This window comes from Balaenoptera acutorostrata, chromosome 10 (assembly GCF_949987535.1).
Source record: "Balaenoptera acutorostrata chromosome 10, mBalAcu1.1, whole genome shotgun sequence".
In the NCBI taxonomy this organism is placed as follows: Eukaryota; Metazoa; Chordata; class Mammalia; order Artiodactyla; family Balaenopteridae; genus Balaenoptera; species Balaenoptera acutorostrata.
In genome coordinates, this window is record NC_080073.1 from 38,757,761 (window position 1) to 38,780,197 (window position 22,437).

Sequence of the window (22,437 nt, forward strand, 5' to 3'; positions counted from 1 at the left end):
AACACTGATTTTAAAAAGGGCACGGAAGGAGGAAGAAGATCCATAAGTAGTGTCTCTGGCAGCTATTCTGAGGATGTTAAAAGGAAAAGTTACATTCACTACCCTAGAACAAGGGAAGAGACACTTTGCATTGTGAATGTAGTTCTTCTTGTCTGAACCTATGAACAAAAAGGCAAGTCTATCATTGCCCAACCCCAAACACAGCCCCAAACCTGAACTTTTGCCACTGAGCTCAGAGTGTCAGAAGGGCGGAGTTGACTGGTAAGAAACCAAAAGAGCAGGAACCATGAAAAGGATTCTATATGAGTAGGGCCTTGTAGGTTGAGTAAAAGAATACCAAATGGAGGAGAGAATAATAATAAAAGCAGCAGCAGCTAATGATTAAACAGCACACAGCATGTACTGGACTTACTTTTTTTTTTTCAAGCTTTCTTTTTTAAAATTTTTTTTTTTTTTTTTTTTTATATATTTTTGGCTGTGCTGGGTCTTCGGTTCGTGCGAGGGCTTTCTCTAGTTGCGGCAAGTGGGGGCCACTCTTCATCGTGGTGCGGGGACCGCTCTTCATCACGGTGCGCGGGCCTCTCACCACCGCGGCCCCTCCCGCCGCGGGGCACAGGCTTGTACTGGACTTACTTTACTTTACATGTGGTCACTTACTGATCCAGACAACTATTATCTCCCCAATTTGTAGATAATGAAACTGAGGCCTGGAGAGGTTAAGTCACTTGAGCAAGGTGATTAAAGTCAATTACTTTATTGTTCCCTTCTCTGTAAGCAGATCATACACACAGCCCTGCCCATTGTCAAGTGACTGTGGTGCCTCCCTGTAGGGTGAGGGACTTCATTGTCAGCCTTGCCACATGTCTTGCTTTGGTCAATGGAGCGTGAGTGAACGTGATCTACACAGGTCTGGCAGAAGCTTTAAGAGCCAATGCTTGTGTAGATGAGCGTCCTGTTCTTTCCCTTGGCCAGGAGTCCCGATGTGGGACTAACTCCTTCCACCTGGGTCCCAGACTGAGCGGCCATGAAGCCAAACTGTAGCAACTGCCCACAGCCCCTGGACATGTAATGTGAGTGAAGAATATGTTTGTCAATGTAAGTCACTAGGATTTGAGGGCTATTTGTTATTACAGTTGGCCCTCCATATCCACAGGTTCCACATCTGCAGATTAACCAACTACAGATCAAATATATTTGGGGAAAAAAAATTCCAGAAAGTTCCAAAAAACAAAACTTGAATTTGCCACATGCCAGCAGCTATTTACATAGCATTCACATTGTATTATCTACTATAAGTAATCTAGAGATGATTTAAAGTACATGAGAGGATGTGCCTTGGTTATGTGCAAATACTACATCATTTTATATAAGCGACTTGAGCATCTGTGGATTTTGATATCAGCAAGGGGTCTTGGAATCAATCCCCCACAGATACCGTTGGATGACTGTACAGCAGAGCTGTAAGTGGGGGAATCAGGATCCTAACCTGAGTAGGTATAATTTAAATACCATAAAATTCATCAGTTTTAAGTGTCCAATTCAATGATTTCTAGTATATCTATAATACAATCATCACCATAATCTAACTTTAGAACATTTTCTTCATCCCAAAAAGAAACCTGGTGGAGTCATCTCCCATTCTCACCCCCAGTCCTATAGAATTAATCTTTTGCATCTGGCATAGTTTTTTCCCAGTTCATTCATGTTGTAGCACCTATCAATACTTCATTCCTTTTCACTGCTAAATAGCATTCCATTGTATGGCTATACCACATTTTGTTTATCCATTCATCAGTTGATGGGCATTTGGGTTGTTTCCACTTTTTGATTATTATGAGTAATACTGTTATGAATTTTTTAAAAAGTCAGTGCATTTCACATCAGGCCAAAGATCACATATGCAGGGTTGGCACCTCAACTCTTCCAGAAAAGCACAGAAATTACAAAGTACCTCTGAAATAGCTGAACAAGTGACCTGCTATTTTAGGGAACAATTTAACCAAGCTATTCTGTTCTTTCAAGCAACAGCCTTGGCAACAGCTGTATAATTCTGATGTCAGATATTAACATTTTTTTCTGCTGGTTAATAGAAAATAGAGTTCAAAACTTTCCCTTTAATGCTAGCTCCCTCCATCTCTGATTATAAAATAAACAATACGTGTGCATTATAGCTACTAATGGAAAGTTTAAGAGACAGGGGAAAATCACTCATAATTCCAAGATGTAGAGGCAATCACTATTAAAATGCAAAATGTTCTCAAAATTCTAATGGCCTTTTTTTGCAGAAATGGAAAAGCAGATCCTCAAATGTATATGAAATTGCAAGGGACCCTGAGTAGCCAAAACAATTTTGAAAAAGAAGAACAAAATCGAAGGACTCACACTTCCCGACTGCAAAACTTACTAAAGAGTTACAGTAATCAAAACAGTGTGGTGGGCTTCCCTGGTGGCGCAGTGGTTAAGAATCTGCCTGCCAATGCAGGGGATGCGGGTTCGAGCCCTGGTCCGGGAAGATCCCACATGCCGTGGAGCGGCTGGGCCCGTGCGCCACAACTACTGAGCTCTCACGAGCCACAACTACTGAGCCCTCATGAGCAACAACTACTGAGCCCACATGCTGCAAATGCTGAGGCCCGTGTGCCTAGAGCCTGTGTGCCACAACAGGAGAAGCCACCGCACCACAGCGAAGAGTGCTCCTGCTCGCCGCAACTGAAGAGGGCCCATGCGCAGCAACAAAGACCCAACGCAGCCAAAAAAACGAAAACAAAAAACAGTGTGGTACTGGCATAAGGATAAAAATATAGATCAACAGAATAAAACTGAGAGTCTATAGAAATAAACCTATACATCTATGGTCAAATGATTTCCAACAAGAGTACCAAAACCATTCAATGGGGAAATAATAGTTAATTCAACAAATGGTGCTGGGAAAACTGAATATCCACATTCCAAAGAATGAAACTGGACCCTTACCTCATACCCGGAACAAAAATTAACTCAAAATAGACCAAAGATCTAAATATAAAAGCCAAAACTATAAATTTCTTAGAAGAAAACATATGGATAAGTCTTCAAGACCCTGGCTTTGGCAATGGTTTCATGACACCAAAGGACAAGCAATCAAAGAAAAAAAAATAGGGGCTTCCCTGGTGGCGCAGGGGTTAAGAATCCACCTGCCAATGCAGGAGACACAGGTTTGAGCCCTGGTCCAGGAGGATCCCACATGCCGTGGAGCACCTAAGCCCGTGCACCACAACTACTGAGCCTGCGCTCTAGAGCCCGCGAGACACAACTACTGAAGCCCGCGCTCTGCAACAAGAGAAGCCACCGCAATGAGAAGTCCGCGCACCCCAATGAAGAGCAGCCCCCGCTCACCGCAACTAGAGAAAGCCCGCGCACAGCAACGAAGACCCAACGCAGCCCAAAATAAATAAATATATAAATAAATTTAAAAAAAAGAAAAAGAAAAAAAATAGATGAATTGGACTTTATCAAAATTAAAACCTTGTGTATCAAAGGACACTATCAAGAAAGTGAAAGACAACACACAGAATGGGAGAAAATATTTGCAAATCACATATCTGATAAGGGATAAACATCCAGAATATATAAAGAACTCTTACAACTTTTTCTTTCTTTTTTTTTTTTTTTTGGCCACACCACACGGCTTGTGGGATCTTAGTTCCCCGACCAAGGATTGCCACTGCAGTCAAAGCGCCAAGTCCTAACCACTGGACCACCAGGGAATTCCCAAGAACTCTTACAACTTAACAAGAAGACAGAGGGGAGGGATATATTGGAAGATTGGGATTGACATACACACACTACTATATATAAAATAGATTAACTAATAAGGACCTACACTGTATAGCACAGGGAACTCTACTCAATACTCTGTAATGGCCTATATGGGAAAAGAATCTAAAAAAGAGGGGATATAAGTATATGTATAACTGATTCACTTTCCTGTACACCTGAAACTAACACAACACTGTAAATCAACTATACTCCAAAAAAAAAAAAAGACAATCTAATCAAAAATGGACTTGAATAAACATTTTTCCAAAGAAGATATACTAGTGGCTACAAACACAAGAAAAGATGCTCAACATCATTAGTCATTAGGGGAATGCAAATCATCATCATAATCATGATGATCAGATACTATTTCACACCCACTGGTGGTTGTGAAATAGTTTGATGGCTACTATCAAAAAAAAAAAAAAAGGGAATATAACAAATGCTGGCAAGGATGTGGAGAAATTGGAACCCTCAGACACTGCTGGAGGGAATGCAAAATGGTGCAGCTGCTGTCTGTGGAAAACAGTTTATTGGTTCCTCAAAGAGTTAAAAAATGAAAAGTACCACATGACCCAACAATTCTATTCCTGGGCAGTTCCAAAAGAACTGAAAACAGGTTTTCAAACAAAAACTTGCACATAAATATTCATAGCAGTCTTATTCTCAATAGCCAAGAAGTAGAAACAAATCAAATGTCCATCAACTGATGATGAATAGATAAGATGTGGTATATCCATATAATATTATTCAGCCATTAAAAATAAATGAAGTACTGATACACATAATAACATGGATGAACCTTGAAAACATGCTAAGTGAAAGAAGGCAGACACAAAAGGTCACATAATATATGGTTCTACTTACATGAAATGTTCAGAATAGGCACATTCATAGAGATAAAAAACAGAATAGTAATAGTGGTTTCCAGAAACTGAGGGAAACGGGAATGGGGAGAGACTGTTTAATAGATATGGGGTTTCTTTTTAGGGTGATGAAAAAGTTCTAGAATTAGATAGTGTTGATGATTGCACTTCATTGTGAATGTACTTAAGGCTACTGAATTATATGCTTTAAAATGGTTAAAATGGTAAATTTAATGTTATGTGTATTTCATCACCTTTTAAAAAATAGTTAAATGTTTTCCTAAATTGACAGCTTAAGGTACTACATCCATGAACTATGAATACTTTGGTCAATGACAATCACAGCTATCCAAATTGTATTCCAAAATGTAAAGCTAAAGCTTTTACTTAATTTTATCAAGTTCTACAACACTTTTAATGAATCTTGGTTCAGAAACTTTATATAGATTTTTCAAACTTATTTTTGAAACTAAATAGTAGCAATGAAAAATGACAAAATATATTTTCATGCTCATTTGCAATCAAACTGGACTTCTAAAAATCTTTATATATGCCATTCAAGAACAATATGAAGTTGAACAGAGGAAAAATACCATGGTACCTAAAGTTCTATACCCTTGGAAACCCCTGAATATTCAAAAAAAATGGGTACCTCTCACAGAACCAGCCTCTTTATATACATCATTCCAAACACTAATAAATCCTCTTTACCCCAGGAAGGGTAACTGGGGAGAGGTTATAAGTCAAGGGACTGTTTTTCTTTCAGTTCGTAATCAACAGAAAGCATGGCATATGCCCTTGGGAAAAGGTCTCCAACTACAGGCCCAGAACCCTCTATGGCCACAGGCAGTAGCTGGGAAGCAGAAATTATAGATGATCTTGCCCTGGCCTCCAGTTCATCTGAAATGAACCAAGGAAGAAGACCTTTGCCCTTGGCAATGCACACTACACCAGGCAGCATTCCTGTAGACATGGAGGAGCTGTGATGCTGGATCCTTACTTCTAAGGAGAGGAATTCTTGGCACTTACCCGTTTGCAGTACCAAAAATCCAGGCTTGGTACATACTCAAGGGTGACCTCTTTGTCATGGATCATTAGAGTTCCCTGTAAAGACAAAGACAGAAGCCATCAACATTAACCTTTGGAGAAACAAAGAGACAGGAAAGCACAGAGAGCCTTTCCAGTCCCCAAGTTGAAACATTTTACAAAGAGTGGGCTTATTCATCGGCAAAAGGAAATGGCTGTTATAAGCCACAGACTTGGGACAGTGTGGCAGAGCAAGCTTAAGCTTAGGGAAAGGGAACGGGAGAAGGTGAAATCAGTCTTCAGCCTTGGCTCCTGTGGGTTGGGGCGTTGTCTTTGGGCAGTCTACTCCTCCAGAGGTCATGTAGTCCCAGCACGTCCCCCACCTGGCTAGGGAGCTAGCACACTGTCAAGAAGCAAACTCTTTCCTTCTGAAGCACAGAGGCACAGGAGCCCTCTCATTATCTTCTTTTCCATGGCTAACTCAAATCCCCTTGGCGAGGTAGTAAGGGCTCTTAACTTTGGTGCCTGAAAACTTTTTTTGCAATACTGCTGCATGGCAAAAGCACCAAAAGAAAGAGGTACAACACCGAAGACAGGAAGAAAAGAGGAATGTGAAAGCTTCACGGCAGGTCACATCCTTAGAGCAGGAAACTGAATGGCTGGTAGTGGCAGCAGTGGTGGTGGTGGCGGTGGTGGCAGCAGCATCACTGTGGCTTGGAGCCTTCAGAGTGAGCTGGCCATGAGAACTGAGGAGCAACCATTGGCAAATAAGCACTTTGGGAAAGCCTGGCACCAGAATAGGTGGGAAAAGGGGTTCAACAAGCCTGCAGTTACAGAGCTCCTTTGCCTCTGCATTTTGGACAAGACACGAATTCTTTCACATCAAGAAAAAAATAAAGTTTGTTTAATAAACACTAGACAGCAGATACGTGTTAGAGCAGAGGAAAAAAAAATCTCTGCCTACTGACAAGGGACCCTCACCCACACTTGCAAGTGAACTAACCGAGGATGCGACTCTGGAACTAGCCCCTGCGCTGTGTTCATTCTCCGCCCTCTAGGGTCCTCTGTGTCTCCTCAGACAGGGCTCTGAGTTATACAAGGCATTTCTTTGCAATTGGACCTCAGTTTCTTGCTTGAATCCATACATCTGTCAAATAATGCTTTACCTCTCTGCTTTTCACACCAAAAGAGTCAAGAGAAATACATAGAATAAAATTATTGTCTTGTGAAAACAAAACAAAACAAAACAAAAAACCTGCCCACCTACCTAAGTCCTAGAATCTGGTCTCTGAGAAACTGTTTCATGGTTTGTTCTCAAGGCTAGAGGACAATGATAATAAAAATTTGCTAACATTTTTTAAGTGCTTACTCAGAGCCAGAAACTGTTAAGTATGTTATCTCATTTAACCCCTAAATGATCCCATGATCATTATCTCCATTTTACAGATGACGAAACATGCTCAGAGAGGCAAGGTTACCCAGCTGGTGAAAGGCAGAGGCAGATTCACTTCTGGGGCTGTAGATAAGGGACTGCCTGCTGCATTTGGCAACTCCTGCTCACTCTTAGGGATAGGTAATTTGCTCTAGGAGCCAATCCAGGAAAGAGAAAAAGCTCTGCAGACAGGGAGGGTCAGGGGATTATCACTCTGCCAAGCTCTACCTATACAGGAGGTTGGTTAAGATGATACCCTTCCACCCAGAGGCAGTATATCATGTTATTTAAGAATATGGACTCTGGGTCAGGTTCCCTAAACATGCATCATGCCTCCACTCCATGACCTTCAGCAAGGTCCTTAACTTCTCTGAGCTTCAGTTTCCTCATTTGTAAAGTAGGAATAACAGTACCTACTTCATAAGGTGGTTATGAAGATTAAGTAAATTAATACATGTCAAGTGCTTAGCATGGGGTGTAGTTAGGGCTCAATACCTGTATTTCGAGCCCTAAGTGCTAGAAAAGGACTAGTCACTCATTCATCAGATTAGTTACTCACTTCATCTTACTTGCTTGTCAGGTGATAATACTTCACACCCCATTTCAATCTACTGAAAGACTAAGCTTTCATAAGGGAATGGTCACTGCATGTCAGAACCTGTATCTTTATGACAGCACTTAGTGTTAGTTTTCAAATGCTGGGCCAAATCTGATCAACCAGGCTAAATCTTGCTGGTCTTTTATTATCAGTACCAAGCCCAGTACTTGGTACAGAAAAGGAGCTTAATAAGCAGTTACGGAATGAAAAAAAGACTGAATGGATCCAACTATCCCTGGAAGACTGGAGTGCTTTAGCACACAGTGGCTCTAGAGGAAGGTACTGCTGTCGTGTACACCTGTACACCCAGTCCATAAAACATGTGGGTTGCCACTTGAACAGTGAACAGTGCCATCAGAACAAGGCACTACTGTGAATTGCAGTCAATTGCAAATTCTGATTGCACCACTTGGAGGCATCAGTAGATTCAGGAATTCCTAAGGCAAGGAGCACGTTATACTTATCAGATAACAAATATGATGTTCCAGGAGCCGTTGATGACTTTCTGTCGAGGCTAGGGAACTCCCCCTGCTAGGAGTACTCACAACATATCAATTTGAGAAGATTACCTTCAATTCATGTGTTACAAAGGCATGCATGATTTCTTTTTTTTTTTTGGCAGCACCACGAGGCTTTCGGGATCCTAGTTCCCGGACCAGGGATTGAACCCGTACCCCCTGCAACGGAAGTGCAGAGTCCTAACCACTGATTTCTTATTCCTCAGAGTACCCTACAACTAAGGCGGCCCTTTCTTTTCAATCTGCACATAGTTAGACATGAGGCTACCAGACACCACTGCTAAAGAATACAAAATGGTTGTTAAACCCATCACTATTGAAGAACAGAGACAATTGTTTTTTTATAAATTTATTTATTTATTTATTTATGGCTGTGTGGGGTCTTCTCATTGCGGTGGCCTCTCTTGTTGTGGAGCACGGGCTCTAGGTGCGCGGGCTTCAGTAGCTGTGGCTCAAAGGCTCTAGAGTGCAGGCTCAGTAGTTGTGGCGCACGGGCTTAGCTGCTCTGCAGCATGTGGGATCCTCCCAGACCAGGGCTCAAACCCATGTCTCCTGCATTGGCAGGCACATTCTTAACCACTGCGCCACCAGGGAAGCCCGGGAGCCAACTGTTTTAATAAGAATAAACAGACACGGGACTTCCCTGGTGGTCCAATGGTTAAGAATCTGCCTTCCAATGCAGGGGACACAGGTTCGATCCCTGGTAGGGGAACTAAAATTCCACTGCCTCGGGGCAACTAAGCCCATGCCCCGCAACTACTGAGCTCACGCACCACAACTAGAGAAGCCCACGCCCCGCAACGAGGAGCCTGTGTGCCGCAGTGGAGAATCCCACGTACTGCAACTAAGACCCGATGCAGCCCAAAACAAATAAATAAATAAATGTTTTTTAAAAAATTCTAAAAAAAAAAAAAGAATAAACAGACACAAAAAACTCGAATGAGAACAATCAGGTTGATTTATGATTTGATTCCCCAGGTGTTATCATACAGCGGCTGCCCAGATGTACCAAGCACAGGCGTGACTTATACTGTACTCCTCCCCATTCCTGCCAGGTCTTTTGTTCAGATTTCATAGAGTAAAGATATGCCAGTGTCTCCTAGGGAAATAACCTGTGGGGAGTTGGATTAATAAGTGGGTAGGATGATTTTGTAACTTTTTGGTTGACCACTTTTAATTGTCTATTACCTACCACCTTCACACACTAGAATTTTTATTCATCATTTGAATTATTGGGTTATTTATTAAGCCACTGGAAGCAAAGGTAGCATGAAGACAAGTCTGATTAACCACATCTGGCTTCTAAAGATGTACCACCATATATTTGAAAGTAAAACCAAAGACACCCCCTTTCTCAGTCGTGTTAGATTAGGCGTAAATTAGATTAAAACCTGCTAGAATCCTCCCAAGCCCAAAGCTCTCACTTGACAAAGTCACATATATGCGTCCCTAAGTATATTTCAAAGGGTCTTAATGTGAAGAAGCTGCAAGCAGCGAGAGATAATCACACTCCTGAACAGCAAAGCAAGTCCTTACTCTCCACCTCAGGGACACTAGAGAGTAGCATATTCTGGGTCTGAGGGCTGCTAAATTCAACATTCACATTTCCATTTCCCTTTTCATCTGCTGCTCTTGGAGACTTCATAACTCCATTTTGTGACTGTTAACCTGTGAAAAGGACTTGGATCAGAGAATTGAGACTCTATCGTAATTTCCAGCTGGCTTATAACCAAGCCCAAGGATTCTTAAGGTACTGGGGAGGTACAAGAGAAAATGGAAAGGAAAGAACCTTTCTGGCCAGCAGCTTTGCATCTTTTCTGAAGATCTCCCACAAGCACAGTCACAGTTATACTCTGTATTGAGAATATGATTGCCGTGTGACATAACAGATCACCCCATTCAAGTATGGAGAGAGACGGAGACAGACAGGATCAAAGGCAGGGGGAAAGTATGTGAGCCTTGTGAATACAACTCACTCTGAAAAATGAGCAAGCCCTCTTTGTAGACTTGTGCTTCTTCCAAACACAGGATGGGAGAATCAAGTTACTGGTGGCTGAGAACTGGTATTGTCTATCAGAGATAGTAATCTTTATTCACAAAGTAATTACAGTTTATAAAGGCATTCTTCACAAATGTCATCTTGATAAATCCTCACAATAGGACATATATAATACCTATTTCCGCATGGGAAAGTATGGCTGAGATACACGGAGCATGCTGCCCAAGATTATAGAGCTAGTTAGCAACTTATACGGGACTGAATGTCAGGTTTTCTTTTCACCATATTGCTTTTCTTCGTTTTTAAACTTCCAGGGTGTCAGCCAACTCATAATACTTGCCACACCAAAGAGGTGGCTTCTCTACTGAAGCCCGCGTGCTGCAACTAGTGAGCCCACGTGCTGCAACTACTGAAGCACGTGCGCCTAGAGCCCATGCTACACAAGAGAAGCCACCGCAATGAGAAGCCTGCACACCACAATGAAGAGTAGGCCCCGCTCGCCACAACTAGAGAAAGTCTGCGTGCAGCAACAAAGACCCAACGCAGTCAAAAAAAAAAAAAAAAAGAGGTGGTTTCTGATGAAAAGGTGCACAAGGTAAGTCTAAAGAAATTCACAGGCAATGGCCCCACAGGGAGTTTTTAGAGAGACTGCCATAAAGACTCTGTTTCTTGATAGCACTGTCAATCCTCCAACAGGCCTGCTCAAGGTGCTCTTTATGTTCTTAAAGCACCTACAATTACTTTAGGTGCTGTGTCTAAGACAAAGAGGGCTGCTAGTAAGTACACTACCAGGAATTTCAACACCAACAGCAATCAAATGGACCTGCTGAAAGAGTAAAGCAAGAGGAACAAAATAACAGGTTTAAAACAGATGTATCTCTTGGTAACTGTGGGAGATTGGTTCCAGGACCCCCACAGATACCAAAATCCAAGGATGCTGAAGTCTCATCTAAAATGGTTTAGTAGGGCTTCCCTGGTGGCGCAGTGGTTAAGAATCTGCCTGCCAATGCAGGAGACAGGGGTTCGAGACCTGGTCCAGGAAGATCCCACATGCCGCAGAGCAACTAAGCCCGTGAGCCACAACTACTGAGCTTGCGCTCTAGAGCCCGCGAACCACAACTACTGAAGCCCGTGCGCCTAGAGCCCATTCTCCGCAACAAGAGAAGCCACAGCAATAAGCCTGTGCACCACAAGGAAGAGTAGCCCCCGCTCGCTGCAACTAGAGAAAAGCCCGTGTGCAGCAACGAAGACCCAATGCAGCCAAAAATAGATAAAATAAATAAATTTATACAAAAAATAAAATAAAATAAAATAAAACAAAATAAAATGGTGTAGTATAGCTGGTCTTCTGTATCTGCAGATGCAGAACCTGTGCATATGGAGGGCTGACCATATGTCATTCCCCTCAGTATAAAAGGGTAGTTTTTATAGAATTCTTTTGCAAAGCAGCTAGGCTCATTCCTTCTGGTACAAGGATATGTTACAGTTCAAACATCTTGTAAAATTCAGTATCCCCAAAGGCCAAAACCAGAATGAGACAGAAAGAGAAAAGGAAAGGAAGGAAGGAGGGAAGCAGAGGCCAAAAATCCTGAAGGAAGTACACAGAATGCTCTGTGACAACTCTAGCTTGGTCCACTGACAACAACTCTAGCTTGGTCCACTGACTGCCGTGTACCCTCTGCTTAGAATGGCCTTTCACCCAACAGAAACCAAGTTGCCCTCTGAGCAACCAGGAGGTGAGGCCCTGATGGAAACTCCACCAGAAACAGAATAGCACTTGAGGGTCCAATTAATATTGAGGAGCAAAAATAGAACTACCACACGACCCAGCAATCCCATTACTGGGCGTATACCCTGAGAAAACCACAATTCAAAAAGAGTCATGTACCACAATGTTCACTGCAGCTCTATTTACAACAGCCAGGACATGGAAGCAACCTAAGTGTCCATCGACAGATGAATGGATAAAGAAGATGTGACACATATATACAATGGAGTATTACTCAGCCATAAAAAGAAATGAAATTGAGTTATTTGTAGGGAGGTGGATGGACCTAGAGTCTGTCATACAGAGTGAAGTAAGTCAGAAAGAGAAAAACAAATACTGTATGCTAACACGTATATATGGAACCAAAAAAAAAAATTGGTTATGAAGAACCTAGGGGCAGGACAGGAATAAAGATGCAGATGTAGAGAATGGACTTGAGGACATGGGGAGGGGGAAGGGTAAGCTGGGACGAAGTGAGAGAGTGGCATGGACATATATACACTACCAAATGTAAAATAGAGAGCTAGTGGGAAGCTGCCGCAGAGCACAGGGATATCAGCTCGCTGCTCTGTGACCACCTATAGGGGTGGGATAGAGAGGGTGGGAGGGAGACACAAGAGGGAGGAGATATGAGGATATATTTATATGTATAGCTGATTCACTTGTAAAGCAATTATACTCCAATAAAGATGTTTAAAAAAAAAAAAAAGATTGAGGAGCAAGGAGACACTGCCCTCTGGGCGGCTACTTATCTTGATATCTTTTCTTGTCCAGACAAAAGCACAACAAACATGTTTTCTAAAATGCTCCTTAATAACACTGTTTACTGCCTGACCAGTTTATCTGTCATTTCCTAGGAGGACACAACCCACCTCTTGCTAAAACTAAAACCTTATTTGTGCTCTTTGAAGCAGTATGGCTGACCTGTGTTTCACTGGGCCCTACTCACCAGGCTCAGAGTTGGTGGAAGTAAGGTCTCTGTTCCCGAAACACAACACAGGAGCTGACGACACAGGCACCTGGTGCTGAGAATATATTCCACCCACTCCACCACCATTCCCTGCCATTCTTTTGTGTATTTTAAAGTAAGATCCCAGAAAATGCCTCTATCATTGTGAAAGAAAATCAGTGATCTGCAGTCTTGGAGATGATTTCATTAACTTAGCTCCTGGAAGACTTAGGAAAGATAGTCTACCAGGGGATCTATGAGAGACTTCCATTCTAAGAGTCATTTGAGTCAAAAACAAAGAGGCAAAATATAAACAAACAAATAAATAAATGAAAAAGCAAATAAATAAATAATCAAAACAGCCAAAAGTCTTTTCGTTCCTTGTGAGAAAATGAGGTTCTATTACAGAGACTGAGACTGCCAGGCAGATGGGGCACTCAGCAAATTCCTTCACCACAAATATCTTACCATAAAGAAACAATTTACAAGCTCCAGTTAACAGTGCTTAGAATAATCAAACAACTGTGAACCACTAAAATGCAAATATTTTTGAAACTTTCAGTTTGTTATAATTTTGTATGTTTTAGAACAATGTTTCAGCCAATGTTTATAAAGACCTCAGTTTAGTTAAGATTTCCCTGATTATTCAATTATTTATTTCCAAATAAAGATATCATCTAGTTCTTAGTGGAAGTAGAAAATTAGGTTTGAACATATCTTACTGATATCCTCAGAATTCCTTTCAGAATTCAGGTTTCTATAACCTCCATTTTATTCTTTCATATTCTAAGATGACTATTGTTCTAGATCCCCTGGCTCTTTTCTTCTGGGAAAAGTGGACCCTAAATTCAACATATACTCATGCTTCATTGTCTAGGTCTCTACACTGAGTCACCGTAGGGGAAGAAAAAGGAAGTTGCTAAAATCAATGCGGAAAATATACAGCTTCTTATTTTGCTTTGTTTGCTGAATAATGTTCAAACCATTTCTCTCTCATTTCTTTTTCTTACAGAGCTGACGACTGGAGGTAGCAGGAACAGCCACGAGAGCAGATGAGGCCCACAAGTCCTAAGACACTGCACAGGCCACACTGCTGAGCCTACCACAAAGGCTGCACAATATTCCCCAGGCATCCCCCAAAGAACCAGCAGCTATTCTTCTGGCCTCACCATTGAAAAGAGATTATTTCTCCTGGCTCTTTATCTACTACCTCCCACCCAAGAATCTTAGCTCTCTTGAAGGTGGTCTCTATTAGCCTCTCTGGCTTCAGTGTCCTGGGCTAAGACATTTCAGAGAACCCTGCTAACATACTTTCTGCAGAAACAGGGCCTTGAAAAGATGAATAAAATACAAAGCTGCCAGACTTCTGAACACTCACTGTTCAACTGCCATTTTAGCGGAAGTAACCACCCACCATTCTTTATTTCTTAGTCAAAAAGCTATAGACCCAATGCCACTCTCACAGAAGCTACAAGACTAACAATGGAAGTTTCAAGTCAGAAAAGGTCCACTGGAACAAGCTGGATCCCTAACTCTTTTAATTAATTAATTAATTAATTAATTTTTGGCTGTGTTGGGTCTTCATTGCCGCGTCCGGGCTTTCTCTAGTTGCGGTGAGCAGGGGCTACTCTTCGTTGCGGTGCATGGGCTTCTCATTGCGGTGGCTTCTCCTGTTGCGGAGCATGGGCTCTAGGCGCGTGGGCTTCAGTAGTTGTGGCACATGGGCTTAGTTGCTCTGCGGCATGTGGGATATTCCCGGACCAGGGTTCGAACCCGTGTCCCCTGCAATGGCAGGTGGATTCTTAACCACTGCACCACCAGGGAAGTCCTCCTAACTCTTAGATCTACTCATTCTCACATGCAAATAACAGAATTATCAAACTTCAGCCCCTAATAAAAACAAGGGATGGCTTTTCACATGAAAGATGTGCCCACATTAAATTAGTCCATACTGAGGAAGCAACATCTGCTGAGCTGTAATATCATGGCTGCCATTGCAACAGATATGTACAGAGAATGGGGGAATGATCTCTGCACAGGGCAGAAATCTCTGGTAATCCAGGAGTTTGGGAGAAGACAAAGCCAGTGGGTCTCTAACACTATCCCAGCTAGAGGTACTATCAAGTGCTACAAAGGCACAGCCTCTGGCCATGAAGAAACCCTCCTGGTCAGACCTGTATGCCCTGGAAATATAACAGAGACTTAACCCTTGGATGCCTTGAAACACTCTCAAGACCTAAGATACACCATCCCGTGTATTAAAAGGCATCCCTTATATTTGTTTGAAGACCACCAAAATAACGAAGATAAGTGATCATATAATTGAAAATTTCTCCTCTTTATAAGAAAAACGGGGGAAAAAAACACATTAAAAAGGGGGGAAAAAAAAAAAAGGGGAGAGCCTTGAGCAGTGTCAGGAAGCATCTTGAGGTTTCTAGCACACAGAATAGCAGGCACATCTAGATTTTTTTAGGAAAGTTCCAACTTCACGTTTTGTCCTATCAAAAGGCTATGTGTCAGGCAATGCAAACTAATTTGACGTTTGAAGATGGTTAAAGTTACAACACAGCTGGCTCCTCTCCAAAAGATTTCAGTTCAATACAATAAGATTATTTCTTCTTGTGGAAAGACTTCTAGAGTTTTATAGATTAAAAAATGCCTTTACCTGTTCCCTACCGCCTCCTCATCCCCCAAAATCAGTAGCCAGAACAGGCTATGTATTCATTATTCAAGAACAACTATTTTCTCACAGCAGACTAGGCATGGGGGGGGTTCAGTGGTGAACAAAACCTAGCAATGCTCTCATGAAGATTATTTTTTAAAGCACTAGGACAACAAACAAGTACAGTTTTAAACGAATAAGCAGCACATATCTCTATCTGAAATTCTTATCAGGAGAAATACAGAATGGAAAGTGTTCTTTAATATTGCCAGAAGTGGAGAGGGACAAAAGGAGAGTGAGAAAGTTCATGCTAAGAGGTCAACTGTGTGACACAGTTCACCAGGTATAAAGTGCACTGTGAGCAGCATGTACAATGGACAAAGCTGGATATGACCCAGAGAGAAGAAAATGATAAACCACATTTAAGAAAAGTGAGATAGGCTGGCTTCCCTGGTGGCGCAGTGGTCAGGAGTCCGCCTGCCAATGCAGGGGAAATGGGTTCGAGCCCTGGTCCGGGAAGATCCCACATGCCGCAGAGCAACTAAGCCTGTGCGCCACAACTACTGAGCCTGAACTCTAGAGTCTGCGAGCCACAACTACTGAGCCCTTGTGCTGCAACTACTGAAGCCCACGCGCCTAGAGCCCGTGCTCCGCAACAAGAGAAGCCACCACAATGAGAAGCCCACGCACTGCAACGAAGAGTAGCCCCTGCTTGCTGCAACTAGAGAAAGCCCGCAAGCAGCAATGAAGACCCAACACAGCCAAAAATAAAATAAATAAATTTATATTAAAAAAAAAAAAAAAGTGAGAGAGGGACTTCCCTGGTGGTTCAGTGGTAAAGAATCCGCCTTCCAACACAGGGGACGCGGGTTAGAACCCTGGTCAGGGAACTAAGATCCCACATGCTGCGGGGCAACTAGGCCCGCACGCCACAACTACTGAGCTCGTGTGTGTCAACAAGAGAGACTGCATGCCACAAACTACAGAGCCTACATTGCTCTGAAGCCCACGCACCCTGGAGCCTCCGCGCCACAACTAGAGAAGAGAAAACCCGCATGCCACAGCTAGAGAGAAGCCCGCGCGCTGCAACAAAAGATCCCACATGCCTCAACTAAGACCCGACACAGCCAAAAATAAATAATAAAATAAATAAATAATACATCTTAAAAGAAAGAAAGAAAGAAAGAAGAGTAAGAGAGCCAGAAATAAATAAGATCAAGGTATATTCTTTTTCTTGCTAAGATGGGCCTGGCAGAAATGCTAGCGCCTTCAGGGATGGGGCATTCTACTTCTGCCCTCCATAAATCTTACAGTTTACATATAATAAGTTGTAGAATAACTCATACAGAAAAACTACATCCAAAGCTGCCTCGGTACAATATGGTCTTTATCATACTATAACTTCTCTAGCTTCTGAATCTACTGATCTTATATTCAAATTTTAGACACTGATATCAACACTGGTCTATTCCACATCATAAGCTTTAGCTACTAGTTGTAAGTCTTTGTGACATTTTAAAAAATACAAAAACAGAAGCATACATTTTAATTATATTTTATTTATATAGTTTATTATTGTTTAGTATATTTATTATTATTATCAGGATAACTAAAGTTTGAAGAAATAAACTCCGTAACCTAAAAGAATTTGGAATCTGGTTCTTAGCCTGGAAAATTAAGAGACTCCAAGTAGTCTCCCAATGCCTATTTGCTTCCTTTTTCTTGGAAGCAAACCCTTGATTTTTAACTGGGTACATGGCTGCCTGAAATGAAGTTTTCCAGCCCTCCCTGCAGTTAAGTGAAGCCATAAATTCTAATATACTGGACATAAGCAGAAATAGTACTTGCAAAGTTCAGGAACTACTCTTAAAGGGAGAACCATGTCCATTTTCATCCCTTCTTCTTTTCCACTCATCGGCAAGTCAAAGTGATGGCTGACACTCAAGCAGCCACTTTGGACAAGCAGGTAGAAGTCACAGGTTGAGGATGATAGGGTTACACAACTAAAAGAGCCTGGGTCCCTGATGATCATACCACCATAAGAAAACCTGGATGGCTTAGACGTCATTTACGGTAAAGAGAAATAAATCGCCTCATTTTAAGCCACCGTTATTTCTAGTGTTTTGTCACTCACCAAATCTAATCCTAACTGATATAGATGCTTTTGGAAATTATTGGTGATAGGCAGAGGTAGGTATTTTGCCGTAAAGACTATGAAATAAAAAGAAAGCTGTAAACTAGTTAAATAGTGAAACAAAAGATACAAAAAATGACAGTAAAAACACTGCATGTTTATTCTGCCAGGCACCAGTCCTGTATCTCTATCAGTTACCTAAAGGTCCTGCTGTCACTTCACACTCAACAACCATCTTCGTCCCTCCCTTCCAAACGCCTTCCTTTTCCAGATGTTTTATTTCTGTTCAAGGTACTACCGTTCTTCTAACCTCTGAGTGGCCTCTGAGTCTGCCCTCCCTCTTGCCCCTCTGTCCAATACCCAGTGTTACCAAACCTCAGAGAGTCTTCTTTCAAACCTGACTTCTTCATTACATACCTGCTCCCAGCCCCTAGTGGAAGCCATCATCTCCTCACATCTCAATTTCTGCTCCAGATTCTAACAGACCTTTTCCTCTTCAGTTTCACCCCTCTAGTCAAGTCTATATACTACCACAAGAAGAGTTTCCCTAAAGTGTCATTTTGACTTTGTTACATTCTTGTGGTTCCCTCATGTTTTTAAATTAAAGACTAAATGTAAGGCCCCTGACAACCTACCTTGCACTTTACAAGCTATTCTTTTCACTACTTCTTGGAGTATGAGGACAAGAATCAAACAGAAACTTGGAAATCAGAACAAACAAGATGTGGCAACCTCTGTTAGAACAGAAATAGTATATTACTATCTGCTATCAAAGATAACAAGGTAGAAGCCTAATAGAAGTACCAGAATCCGGCAACTCAGGTTGGGAGGACAAGAGAATTCTGCATTATGCAGAAACTAAAAAGATCACTAAAGGCTTATGAAGAAGGAATACAGAGTCAGAAACTACTTTTAAGTTGTATTAATATCCAGAAACAAATATTTATTTAGCACACCATGTGTTGCCAGTTGTAGGTCTAAACCATTTAGGCAGTGAAGGAAATAAAAGTGAAAAAAAGAAACAGTCTCTGCCCTCTTGGATCTTTAAATCCAGAGATATCTATTTCTGGTAACACCTGCTTTACTGTACATAGATCTTTGTTAGTCATGACCTGGGCACTTTGTCTGCTTTAGCTATTTACTCCTTTATTCCGTATTTCTCAGGGTTCCAGTACTATCTTGAAACTACCTAAGCAAACGCCTGACAACACAGAGTCCCGTTCCTCCCAAGCACTCAAAAGAGCCACAAGAAGCATTTTCCTAGGCAAGGTGCCCAAACTAATGTTCTCTTACCTTAAAGAGGTCCAGCTGAGCTTAGAAACCAGATAGGAACAAACACAAACATTTCTCTGAGCTGGCACTCCTCCAGTTTATAGGGAACCGAACATATCCTGCATTGCTCTGGATTCACAGTGCACAAGAATCACATCAAAGAAGAAGAAAGAAAAAGACCTTTATATCTTTAAAATACTTCAGGAATTAGACAACCTGAGCATTATCAGATGCATAGGCAGAAATAATAAATGTGCCATTTAACAGTTGACTATGAGAAGGAGAACCTATAAGGAATGGAAAGAAGAAAACTAGCTGTTCAACCATCAACTGCAAATCCTGGATATGCTCAAAACCCAAATAACAAAGGCTGATCTATGTCCAGGGCAACAAGTGCCCTGAGGCATCTGGCTTCAAATAACAGAACAAAACAACACGAAACAAGACAAAAAACCCAACAACAACAAAAAAACAATCCATAGTCCCAGGGAGAATTCAATGCCCAGCATGAATGCCCAAAGGCATCCAAAACAGAACTGAAACCTGGCCATTGGAACTGTGAGTATTCCATGTTTTCAATACCACACCACTCCAATATGGGGCCTAATCCATTAGGAGAAAGCCCTTGAAAAAAAAACCTGAAAACTTTAGCATTTCCACTCCTAGACATACATCCAAGAGAACTGAAAATGTATGTTTACACAAAAATTTGTACATGAATATTCATAGTAGCATTATTCATAATAGCCAAAAGTGGAAACAACCCAAATGTCTGTCAACTAACTAACGGATAAAGAAAATGTGTTACAACCGTACAATGGAATATTCAACTATAAAAAGAAATGAAGTACTAATTCATACTACAACATGAATGAACTCTGAAAGCTTTATGCTAAGTGAAAGAAGTCAGTCACAAAAAAGTGTATGATCCCATTTATATGAAACATCTCAAACAGGCAAATCTATAGAGACAGAAAGTAGATTAGGGGACTTCCCTGGCAGTCCAGTGTTTAAGACTCCATGCTTCCACTTCAGGGGGCGTGGGTACGATCCCTGGTCTGGGAACTAAGATCCAGCATGCCATGCACAGCACGGCCGAAAAAAGAAAAAAAGAAAGTAGATCAGTGGACGTTAAAAGCGTGAAACGGGGGAAGGTGAAGGGAAATGGGAGCAACTGCTAATGGGTGCAGGTTTCTTTTGGGGTGATGAAAATGTTCACGCGTTAGATAGTGGTGATGGCTGCATAACTCTGTGACTATATTATACTAAATGCCACTAAACTGTACACTTTAAAATGGTGAATTTTAAGATATGTGGACTATATCTTAATTAAAACAAACAAAACAAAACAAAAAAAGCTTTCAGGGCTGCAAGACTATTGCCAGAACAAAGACATTCAGTTATTTCATTCCTCTCTCTTTGCCATACCCTGGCCCACTTAACCTGTCCCCACCCCACAGCCTCTCAGTGAGTACTCTGCCCCCAGCCTTTTCTCTAACTGTGCACACCACTGCCACACTCATCCTCCTTAGCACACCTCAATTCTTGCCCAAAGCTCTGGTTCCCAATGACCATACATAACTGAAAATTAGAGAACTCTAACTAGAAGGGAACATCCATTTTCCCAACAAAAAGATGGCCAAAAGGCAATTTGACCAACTTTTTTTTTTTTTAAATTAATTTATTTATTTTTGGCTGCACTGGGTCTTTATTTTTGGCTGCAAAAGGCAATTTGACCAACTTTTTTTTTTTAAATAAATTTATTTTTGGCTGCATTGGGTCTTTGTTGCTGTGCGCAGGCTTTCTCTTAGTTGGGGCAAGCGGGGGCTACTCTTGGTTGCGGTGCGCGGGCTTTTTGTCGTGGTGGCTTCTCTTGTTGTGGAGCACGGGCCCCAGGTGCACGGACTTCAGTAGTTGTGGTACGTGGGCTCAGTAGCTGTGGCTTGCGGGTTCTAGAGTGCAGGCTCAGTAGTTGTGGCGCATGGACTTAGCTGCTCCGCGGCATGTGGGATCTTCCCGGACCAGGGCTTGAACCCGTGTCCCCTGTGTTGGCAGGCAAGTTCCCAACCACTGCGCCACCAGGGAAGCCCAATTTGACCAACCTTGAATGAATAAACTTTAGGGATATGAAATAGCCAAATGTCTACTTAATTTATTAATTAATTAGTTTTATATGTTTACATTATAAAACAACATGGTCTGAATTACAACTGTACCCCCAATACCTATACACTGGCAGGCATATAAACACAGCAAGGAGCTCAATAGCTACTGAATGACTTATCTAGGCAGCAATCAATGAAGTTTAAACTACTAGGTGACAGACTGAGGATACACTCAAAATCCAAGTCCACCGATGGGTATATGTTAACAGGAATGAGTGTACCTATTCACCAGAAGTAACAACTATGAAATAGCCCCAAGTGGAAAAAAAAAACAACAAAACCCAACCCTCCATGTTCTTTGACAGTGGAACCAATGAATAAATTGTGGTATGTTCTTTTTTTTTTGGTTAAATATTTGTTTGTTTATTTATTTATTTAATTTTTGGCTACACTGGGTCTTAGTCACGGCAGGCAGGATCTTTGTTGTGGCATGCAGGATTCCCCGCTTTGGCACGCGGGCTCAGTAGGTACAGTGCAAGGGCTCTCTAGTTGCGACATGCAGGCTCCAGAGCACGTGGGCTCTGTAGTTGTAGCACACAGGCTCTCTAGTTGTGGCCCGAGTGCTCAGTAGTTGTGGCACACGAGCTTAGTTGCCCTGTGGCATGTGGGATCTCAGTTCCCCGACCAGAGATAGAATCTGTGTCCCCTGCATTGGAAGGGGGATTCTTAACCACTGGACTGCCAGGGAAATCCCTGTGGTATGTTCTTATACTGAAAGACCGTACAGCAATGAAAATGAACACATCCCACTTAAACACAAAATGAAGTTTAAAAACAATACTCAGTATAAAAGTCAGGTAGAAGAATACATCATGTGTGATTCCATATACATAAGGATCAAAAGCAAGTCAAAGGACTCTACAGAATGACAACTTAGGACAGTGACTACCTCTGGGAAGGGTAGAAAGATTAATGACCAGGAGAGGCTTCTTCATATGGAGCAGCATCCTGTTTATTAACCTGGGCTGCAGTTACATAGGTCCTTGGACAGAACGTTTGTGTCCACCCCCCTACCCCAATTCGTATGTTGAAGCCCTCATCCCCAATGTGATGGTATTTGGAGGTAGGATCTAATTAGGTCATGAGGGTAGAGCCTTCATGAATGAGATTAGTACTCTAAGAGACAAACAAGAGAGAATCTTTCTCTCTACCATGTGAGGATACACAACAAGGCAGCAATCTGCAAACCAGGAAGAGGGCCCTCACAGGGAAACATACTGGCTGGCACCTTGATCTTGGACTTTCCAGCC

At 41.9% G+C, this 22,437-nt stretch overlaps 1 protein-coding gene across 4 annotated transcripts in view; it reads right to left on the reverse strand.

Annotated features, from left to right (window-relative positions):
- Nucleotides 1–22,437, reverse strand: part of RBM6 (RNA binding motif protein 6) — a 105,618-nt gene that overhangs the window by 16,375 nt on the left and 66,806 nt on the right. For 3 of the 4 annotated variants that reach the window (XM_007168706.3, XM_057554230.1, XM_057554229.1), the window contains one exon: nucleotides 5,694–5,768. In XM_007168706.3, the coding sequence (XP_007168768.1) occupies nucleotides 5,694–5,768 (75 nt within the window). Of the gene's footprint in view, nucleotides 1–5,693; nucleotides 5,769–6,693; nucleotides 6,861–22,437 lie in introns of all 4 variants that reach the window. The other variant, XM_057554231.1, reaches the window with a different exon arrangement.